Raw genomic sequence first — 9,214 nt, forward strand, 5'->3', positions numbered from 1 at the left:
AGAGAAAGTGAGGCAGGGCAAGGCAGTGGGAAGAGAGGATAGACTTGGGCTGGTTTACGTGGCTCAGCACCTCCCAGTCGGTGTCCCTCGCACGGGACTACAGGCAAGTAGTGCTGATTATCTGATGCCGCAGCTCTAATTAAAAAGTGTCTCGCCAGCCCTAAGAGAGACCGGTATGTGACAGCAAACAGGATGGGTGGGAGGAGAGCGGAGTAGAAGAGCATTTTACGGAGAGCCCGGTCCAAGGCAAGGTGTCAGCGCCCTTGCCCTTCCTCTCCACTTCCTCGCTGCCCAGCCCACACACTGCTGATGTCTGCTGGGCCGGGAGGGCTGGTAGCCAGGCCAGCTTTGCCCATCTACTTCAGGCTGCAAATGAATTGTTGCCAGGCTGGAGAGGAAGCTTTGCACCCTCCTGCGTGTTACGCAGGGCTGCGTGGCTAGGAGGTTGCTTTGCATTTTAGCCATGGTGAGCGGCAAAGTACCAGGCTAGTTAACCTAGGGATCCCAGAGGTGTTGGAAAATCCTGCTGAGAGTGGAGAGGATGGGATTTTGTGACTGGGGCACCAGCAGACATAGCAAGGCAGATGATAAGGTCGCTGCAGCTGAGGGGAGGCACCAGAAGAGAAGTTAGTATCAAAACTGCTTTAATAAGGACAATAATAAGTGCATGGGATACAGAGTGGAGGCAGAAAGGATATTCCACGGATGTGGGTCTTTGGTCTGGAGCTTGTGTTATGGTCTGGGAAGCAGAGGATGGGGGGAGCTCGTCCTGAGAGCCAGGATCCCCGCCCCAGAGGATGCAGGGGTGATAAGGCTGATCCTGCTGGGTGCCAGTGGCCAGAGTTGGGGACTCCTTGAAGCTGCTGCCTGCCCCGGCTTGCTGCTGCTGGCCGGCACGAGGCAACTGCCCGGGGAGGCTGTGGGAGATGGGCTTGACCGTAACCTCGATGGCCTGACTGCGAGCGGCACTCCCACGTACAACACGCGTGCAGGCCAGAGCCTCTTTATTCTGCCCTGAAGAGCTCCTTGCCAGAAGCAGCTGGCCGGGCGGCGGGTGAGCTGCGTGGGAGCAGAGCCCTGTGGCCACGGCCCAGCATCTCCCCCTGCCGCACACCCCCTCCTGTCCTGGAGAACAAGGGGTGTCCTGTGAGGGTCCCTCCAGTGACCTCAGCCCCCGAGCATCTTGGCTCGACAGTGTGGCACAAAGATGCTTCTGTGAGGGCTGGTTTGCACGCGGGGCAGCGTGGGGAGCAGCTCGTTCCAGGGAAGCCGCGTCGCCCAGGGCCACTTGGCGAGGGGCATTAGCCATCCTCTGCGCATACCCCTGGGAAGGGGTGCGCTGGAAAGAGGGGTGCGTGCATGGGAAATGGGGAGAAGGGGCGAGGATGGAGATGAGGTGGCACAGACCGAGTGGCTGCAGAGGGGGAGACTCCTTGTTCTGAGGCGGGGGGAAAGGAAAGGATTTTTAGGGCTCAAACTGCAGAATTTTGTGACCTGACAACCTCACCTCTGCCTCCAGCCAGCCAAGAAGTTTCTCCCCTCCCTGCTGCGAGGAGGTGGAGCTAAGGAAAGGAGCCATCCTAAGTGACACTCAGCAGCAGGAGGCAAGTGGAAAGACCCCTGCGATTATCTCTGTACGTGCTCTCATCTCCTCAACACTGAGTTATTGGGTTTTTTTGGGGAGGGGAAAAGAGAAAGCTCATCTCTGTGGGGTTTGCCTGCCCCTTGAGCCCCTAGCTGACCTCTCTAGGTAGATAGATGTGCCATACAGGAGGGTCTCGCACCAGCTGGAGCTGGGGAGAGCCCCCATCCCCTATGTGCCAGAGCTATGGGTGGGAATATCTCTGGGAGGGCACCTGTGCCAGCACAGAGGGTGGCTGGGGGCTTTGGTGGGAGGACAGGGCACGTCCCCAGACACGCTGGCAGGACCAGGCTGAGGGATGGGAGAGAGGGCGCCGGGGAGAACGGAATGGGGTAGGAAGGGGTTTGGGGTTTCTTTGGCACATGGGAATGTCCCTTTGGTGTCTAATGGCAGTGAGGCTGGAGAAGGGCTGTGATGCCTACTGCTGTGATGCACAGCCCTCACTGGCCCCCCACAGCAGCCTGGCCCAGCCCTGGGGAGCCCCCCGGGAGTTGGGCTCCCCTCCTGCCCCCCAGTCCCCCCAGGCTGGCAAAGAGGTTGCCCACTGGGTCTGCAGGTGGTGCCTGAGGGAGGGGGACAGGGAGGATGGTGAAGACGCTGGCACCAGTGCCTCTGGCAGGGGGCTGTGATGGTAGGGGTGGCCATTCACACCTTGACTTCATCGTCTTCCTCATCGTCAGCGTACTCGAAGGAATTGCCGTGCCCGCCCCGGGCACCAGCATACCCCTCCTGCAGGCTGGAGAGCTCGGCTTCCTCCTCCTCCTCCTCGCCTTGGTTCCAGGTGGCCTCGGGGGACCGTGTCTCCCCTGTCACTTGCGACCGCCACGAGCTGCTGCTGGGGCTCTCCCACAGGGTCTGCGTCCGGGCCTGCCAGGGACCCTCGCCCTTCTCCGAGTTTCGTGGGGTGCTGGTCCCACCATAGTGGCGGGCCAGGACCTGGGCCGCCCGATCAAACTCTCCCGCCTCGATGGTGCAGTCGTTCCAGTGCCCCTGCCATGGGGTCCCTCTGGGTGCTGCCCCCGGCCCCGAAGCCCAGGCAGAGTCCTCTCCAGCACCTTCGATGGCGTGTGCCTCACCGTTGGCATGGACCGACAGTCCCGGCAGCGAGCTGGCCCCCGACAGGCTGCTCTGCCCAGAGCGGTCCCAGAAGCTGGATGTTGCCTTGTCCTCTCCGTAGGATGCAGCTGATGCTGGAGGGACCCCATCCTTGGTCCCCTCACCGCACAGAAGGTCTGGGCCATCCTCCCCCGCCTCGCTCCCGTTGGTTTCAGAGAAACTCATCACCTGGAGGAGCTCGCTCATCAGGGAGGGCCCCAGGTCCAGGCGGAAGGAGAGAAGGGAGTCTGAGCGCGTCAGCTCTTCTTCCCCAGGGAAGGTGCTCTCTTGGGCCTTTTCCAAGCGAGGGACACGAGGGATGGTGCAAAACCCAGACTCCAGCCCTGTGACACAGAAGAGATGGCTGGTGAGGGGGGGTACAACTAGGTGGGAGGAAGCCTGCCTTACATCTGCGAGGGACAAGGGACACTGCCACCGCGGTGGGGCACGTCATGCTCCCATCGGCGGCACTGATCTCTAGAGGACAGGCCAGTGTCTGTGTGGACATCTCCAAAGCCCAGAGTTACAGCGGAGGGTCTCCAGGTGGGCTCTGGGCTTGGTAAGATGCCGGTGGGGGCTGAGCCAGGCAGGTGGGACCAGGAGATGGCAGCATTGCCTCAGCTTGCCTTTCCCTCTGAGCCCAGCCACCTCCCCCCCCCGTCGCTGCATCCTCCCCAGATCCCTCCCCTGCCGGGACCCTCTGCTCCAGACCTCCCCGGGGAAAAGCTGAGCCATAGCCCGGTGCTGCGGGGCCGGAGAAGAGCCACTCAGCTGTCCCGTCCTGTCCTTCCCACACCCCTGCCCCAAAGGTCCCTCCAGGACCCTGGTCGGCAGGGAGGGATCTGGGCACAATGGGAAAGGGGAGGGGGGATGGAGTCCCTTGAGGACCACATGGAGATGGAGGGCTTGGCACAGCTAGGGACAGGATTGGGGCATCTGCATGGACGTGGGGAAGGCCGTGTCCTGGGTCCCCTTGACCTTGCTACCTTGGCATGGGCATTGCACCCCTGTCCCAGCACCCTCTTGGCTTCCTCAGGGAGGCTGCTCATGGGGAAGGCAATAGAGCTGGGGGGAGATGGGGGGCATCCCCTTACAACTGCTCCAAGCAGGTTGCCAGTTGTGTAGGTCTATGGGGGAGGGAGTGGAGGAGAAACCACCCCTGCCCCACTTTGGGGGGTACCCTGGGAGGAGACCCTCCAAGTGCAAGAGGAAGGACAGCAGTTGAAAGCAAGGTTAGGGTTATCTCCTCACGGGAACTCTTAAATGTCCTATCTCTGCTGAGAGCCTAAAGCCCCTCAGTGGGGAAACTGAGGCACAGAGCAATGGAGAGTGGCTGCAGAGGAAGCGCTGTGCCTGGGTGCCAGCCCCTGCCCCGCGCTTCACTCACCGTAGGCCTGGTGCGTTTTGGAGAAGCTGTTGGAGGCACTTTTGAAGGAGAACTTGCTGGTCAAGCCCCGGCCACTGCTGCCATCGTACATCCCCTCATTGAGCTGGGGCAGTGAGACAGCGTTCTTGATGATGGGCGAGATGGCTGGGGGGGCAGGTGATGATCCTCCTTGGCCCCCGCTGCCCCGGCTCCTCAGCGGCGTCCGGCGGACGTGCCGCAGCGTCCGGGTGAAGAAGTTGTTGGCTTTGGCTGTGTCGGTGCCGCCGTGGTTGCTGAGGAAGGAGGTGTCCCCAAAGACGTCGCCCCCGCGCCCCACATGCATGGTGTGCCGAAAGTCCCCCAGCGGTGGGCTGATCATGTCCGGCGTCAGCTCCGACTTCAGCCGCCGCTTGCCATGGGAGCCTGACACCCAGCTGAGCACCGGCAGCTTCCCCAGGCTCATGTTGCACCCCTCACCTCACCCCCACCTCTGAAAAAGCCCCCCAAAACAGCCCTTGCTGGGCTTCCAACACTGGAGTGGCCTGTCACATCCCTGGCCTCCCCATCGCTCCTGCTACGATGGTCTTGGAGGAACAGCTCACGTCACCTTGGCTTTCAGCGGGTGGGAGCGGTGCCTGTCCCCCTGCTTCCCTGCACTACGTTGTGCTCATGAAATCACCCGCAGTGGGTACGTCCCCGGTGGTGAGGATGGTGGCAGAGCGGAGGTGTCCCTGGGGAGGATTGGGGGTCGCTCCCGGTGCTATGGCGGCTGCTGGAAGCTGCGTCTGGCCGTGGGTTTAGGGGTTAATCCACCGTCTTCTGCTGCTAAGTGAGTGGGAGCCGGTCACAGATGGAGCAGGGGGTAACGGAAGCTTGGGGTGGGCTGGCAGGACCCCTCGTTGGCCACCTAAACAAGACAAGAGGAACAGTGAAGCTCTTGGAGAGGATTTTCCCGACCACACCGGCTGTACCGCTGGGACCGGCTGTGGAGGTTAAAGGCGGTGCATGAGCAACGGTGAGGAGGTTGCTACCGGCTGTCCCCCTTGCCTGGCCCTCCTCTTGGGGAGGAAGAAAAAGGATTTCCCCCTAAAACATGTGCTCTCCCTCACCCCTCTGACCTCCCTCGGCGTGCCTCAGTTTCCCCTGCCTGCAGAGCAACTTTGCCAGACCCATGCTGCAACCCCGGCTGAGGATTTCCCTCCCAGGCAGCACCTCCTCCCGGAGCGGTGCCCTGCCCGGCTGTCCGGGCTCCCGGGGCGAGAAACCTCTCCCTTCTTTTTGCTATTCAGATGAACCCTTGGGGAGAGGGTGAGGCCTGGGGACTGCGTGCTTCTTGGGGAGGGAAGGAAAGCAGGGAGGGAAAATGCAATATTTATATATTGGTTGGTTTGTCCTCCCTTGGCTGGGTCCCCAGGCGCTGAGCAGAGGCGTTGGAGCAGCAGGGAGCTGGGGGTGCGGGGAGGCCAGCTGCTTTGCAGGCAGGGGAAACTGAGGCAGGCCAAGAGAGGTGATGGCTCAAGGTCGGAGGAGAAGGTGGGATGGGTCCCTGCGCTCAGGCAGGTCCTGGAAGCGCTGGGGGGCAAGTGGGGAGGCAGCGGCTGGGCACAAAATGGCACGGTGATGACCTTCCCAGTCAGTGGGGAGGACACTTAAATCAGCAGATGCCCCATCGGGGTGTGTGGCAAGAGGGAGAGGGTGGGTTGGGGAAAGGAGAGGAATTGGGGTGCGGGGCAGCTCAGAGCGTCAGTGGTCTGGGTGCCCCTCTGGGGACATGTGCCCCCCTGGGCTCAGTCCCCACTCAGGGGCTAGGGGAAGAGGATGGAGCTGGGTCCCGTCAGCAGGGCCAGCTGCGGAGGGCAGCGTGCCAAGAGGCCATGCAGAAGCCTCACATCCCTTGCTCCTGGTGTGCTGGGACCTCCATCTCTACGTGGGTCTCCTCGCTGCTTCCTGCCTGCCCTGCCTGTCCCCAGGTCACCTCGGAGCAGGCAGGTGGTGCCAGGGAGGCAAATCCTCTGGTGAGGGGGAGCCCTGGGCATGGAGCTGCTCTCCTGGCTGGCTACACGTGTTTTTGCCTTGCCCTGACCATGTTTACTCACCCAGGGCCCCTCTTATCTGCCAGGGGTTAATGCCCGGGGAAGGGAAAACAAACCTCCCCTGAGGCTCCCAGCACCATTGGCTACCTCCTGGGGTGGCAGTGGCTGGTGGCAGCTGGGACAGTGACAGGTTGGCTTCCTGCTGGCCCCCAGCTCTCTGGCTTGCGCTGCCCGCGTCTGCCTCCTGCTCACGAAGGCTGGTGCGGTGCTGCCTTGCAGCTGGGATGGGCCAGGCATGTGGCAGATTTGGGGTGGGAGGACAACCGGGCTTGGACGACAACCGGGGAGCAATTGCCTCTCTCTGTCAGAAGCCCACCCATAGACACTGGGTCAGGGCACTCCCGGGGCACAAGGAAAGCCACTGGGGTGGTCCCTGTAGCACAATGGGGGGCTCGGGGCCCAAAGCTGGGACTGTGTCCTTCAGCGGTGGCACCTGCATGACGTGGGGCACGTGCGGCACCATCCAGGGCTAATCTGAGAGGTGGACTCCACACCCTCCCCAGGTCCCCCGCAGAGCGTAGCTGCCCTGCAGACCCCTGACATCACCCTGGGAACGGGGTGGGGAGGCAAGGGAAAGGGGGATGCTAGAGGAGAGCATCCCCCTGCTCCCTGCCTGCAGAATTATTGAGCTGGGAGCCAGGAGGAGGAAAGTGTTTCCCTTTCCTTGTCCCTTGGCCACCACAGGGACACGAGCCAGCACCTCCTGGCCTCCGGCTCTCCCTGCCTGCTGGCAGGCAGCAGGCACCGGGAGAGCAGGGAGGGAGGGAGGGAAGGAGGCCCAACCCTACCTGGATGGCAGGTTTCTGGCAGGCCTTTTGGGCTTTTTCTCCCTCCAATTTCCCCGTTTTTCCTCCTTCCCTCTGCCCCGGTGTGTCTCCCTGCTGGCTGTGCCCCTTTGAGCCCTCCCCTCTGCCCAAGCGGACTCCTCCATGCCAGGGAAACTCGTGATTCTGCGGGCAAAGGGTGACCCGTGCGCTCTCCTTTCCTCCACTGGGCATGGGGACCCCCCCGTCTGTCATCATGCCACTTCTGTCCAGCAGCCCACCGCATTCACCAGCCCTGGTACGAAGAGCCCGCGGCTCGTCCCGACCTCCCTTTCCCCGGCTCCCTCATCACCTCCTCCGGGAAGCCCCCTGCCCTCCAAGACCAGCTGCCAGCACCTCCTCCTCCTCCTCCTCCCAGCCTGGCCTCCCCTGTTTCCCCCCCGAGTTCAGCTGGTTTCCACTGGTTTTCCACTCGCCAGGAATGGCCAGAGCTGTTCTGCTTGCTGGGAAGAGCGGAAACCAGAAAGGGGGGGAAAATAATCCAGATGTCTAGTTGGCTGGAGCTGCTGAAAGCAGCCTCTTCCCTCCTCCTCTTCTTACACCCCCCCCCCCCCCCAAAGGGGACATACTCCGAAAGAGGGCGAGGACATGTCTGGGGTGGTCTCAACAGGGGGAAGAGCGGGTGGAAACGGCTGTGGGCGGCCGGGAAGGCTTTCCCAGCCTTCCCAAGTGCCGAAAAACCTCCCTTTTCCCCAAAGGAAGGGAGGCAGAGGCTCCCCCGTTGGGTCACTTTGTTCTGGGATGGGGAAAGCCAGCAAGGACAGGGTTTTGGGGAAGGGAGAAAGGGGCTCGGCTGGCCGGGCTGGGCCTCTTCCAGCTTCCCTGGAGCAGTGCCGGGCAGTAGGCGGACAAGCCTAAGTTCAACTCCTGTGCTGCCGGCTGCTATATATATATATAGTTATATCTCTCTGTCTAACAAGGGTATTTTTCCAAGCAGACACGCTGGGACGTGGAGGGAGGCTGGGGCTCCAAAGGTGGGCGGTTTCCAGCCATCCCCTCCCTGCCCCCTTGCCCAAAAGTGCTCCTTTTCTTCCTCCAAACCCCCAAAATCGAGGCGCCCGAAAGCCTGTGGGGCTTCGAGGTGTATCCAGAGCAGGGTGGGAGACGGGGGTGCTCTGCTACTTTCCCCCATCCTTGTGACCCCCTCCTCGTCCCCTTTCTCTCCTGACACCAGCCCCCCCTCCTTGGCCCCCGGCCTGTCTCCCCTCTCCTCGCTCCCGCTTTCCTTCCTCCCAGTTTCCTGTTGCATTCCTGCCTTCTTCTCCCTTTCTTTTTTGCCATCCTCCCTGTCTCCATCGCCTTGCCACCCCTCCTGCTTCTCCCCTCTCCTACCACCCTCTCCATCCTTTTCCTTCTGCTCCCGAAATCCCCCCAGCTCTCCACACAGAAGAATCAAAACTTTCAGGATTTACCTCTTCTGAACCGGGGTTATTTTTTTTTCTCCCGTCCTCCAGCCGAAAAGTTGGGAGCCGCTCTCCGTGGGCCCCTGTAACTTGCTCCGAGGGTTATCAGCTCTGTGTCCTGAAGCAGGGAGGGGAGAAAGGGGAGGCGTGCCCCCCACCCCCCCCTTTTCCCACGGCTGTCCCCCCAAGGCTGGCTCTCCCAGGCTGACGCCCCGATGCCACAGGAGAGAGGGAGCGAAGCTGGCGGGGAGGGGACGTGGGAAGGAGGAGGGCGGGCTGCAGCACCGCCGAGCCAATCCTCGCCTCGGCAAGGAGACCAGAGAAAATGAGATTTATTCCAACTATCCAGGACAGAAAACTTCAGGAACTTCTTTGCCGCTTCCCCCCAACCCCCCCCGCCCTGCTTCCCCAGTGCCATTTCCCGTCCTCCAGCATCGGCTGCCTCCTGCTCCCGGGCGCCTGCTCCAATGAGTTTGGGGGAAGGGGGAAGCCCATGTCATCGGCTAACCTGGTTAGGGAAGCCTGGCCGGGGGGCAAAGGAAAGGAGTTTGCTCCCTGTATGTGACCCCCTTGCATATCACACGGAGTCATGCCATCCCGCCTTGGATGGGAAGTCCATGGTGCCTGTGATGTAGTAGTACCAACAAGGAATGGGGTCTGGGGGTGGGCGGTTATGCCAGGACATGTGGGTAGCATTGGGTTGAGCGTTAGCCGTGGGATAACAGCCTCCTTGAAGGCTGCGTAGGCCCCATGGGAGTTACGGGGTCAGGACAAGAATTACGAGGTCAGGG

General features: G+C 61.8%; 1 protein-coding gene across 1 annotated transcript; it reads right to left on the reverse strand.

Moving 5' to 3' along the window:
• Positions 1–627: 627 nt before the first annotated feature.
• On the reverse strand, positions 628–8,646 carry CDC42EP1 (CDC42 effector protein 1). The gene is made up of 3 exons (XM_074579528.1): positions 8,433–8,646; positions 4,125–5,010; positions 628–3,081 (listed from the first exon to the last, which is right to left on the reverse strand). The coding sequence occupies exons 2-3, from the start codon at positions 4,564–4,566 to the stop codon at positions 2,288–2,290; spliced, it is 1,236 nt and encodes a 411-aa protein (XP_074435629.1). The 5' UTR covers positions 4,567–5,010; positions 8,433–8,646; the 3' UTR covers positions 628–2,287.
• Positions 8,647–9,214: the final 568 nt, after the last annotated feature.

Source organism: Larus michahellis, chromosome 1, assembly GCF_964199755.1.
Source record: "Larus michahellis chromosome 1, bLarMic1.1, whole genome shotgun sequence".
Taxonomy (NCBI): Eukaryota; Metazoa; Chordata; class Aves; order Charadriiformes; family Laridae; genus Larus; species Larus michahellis.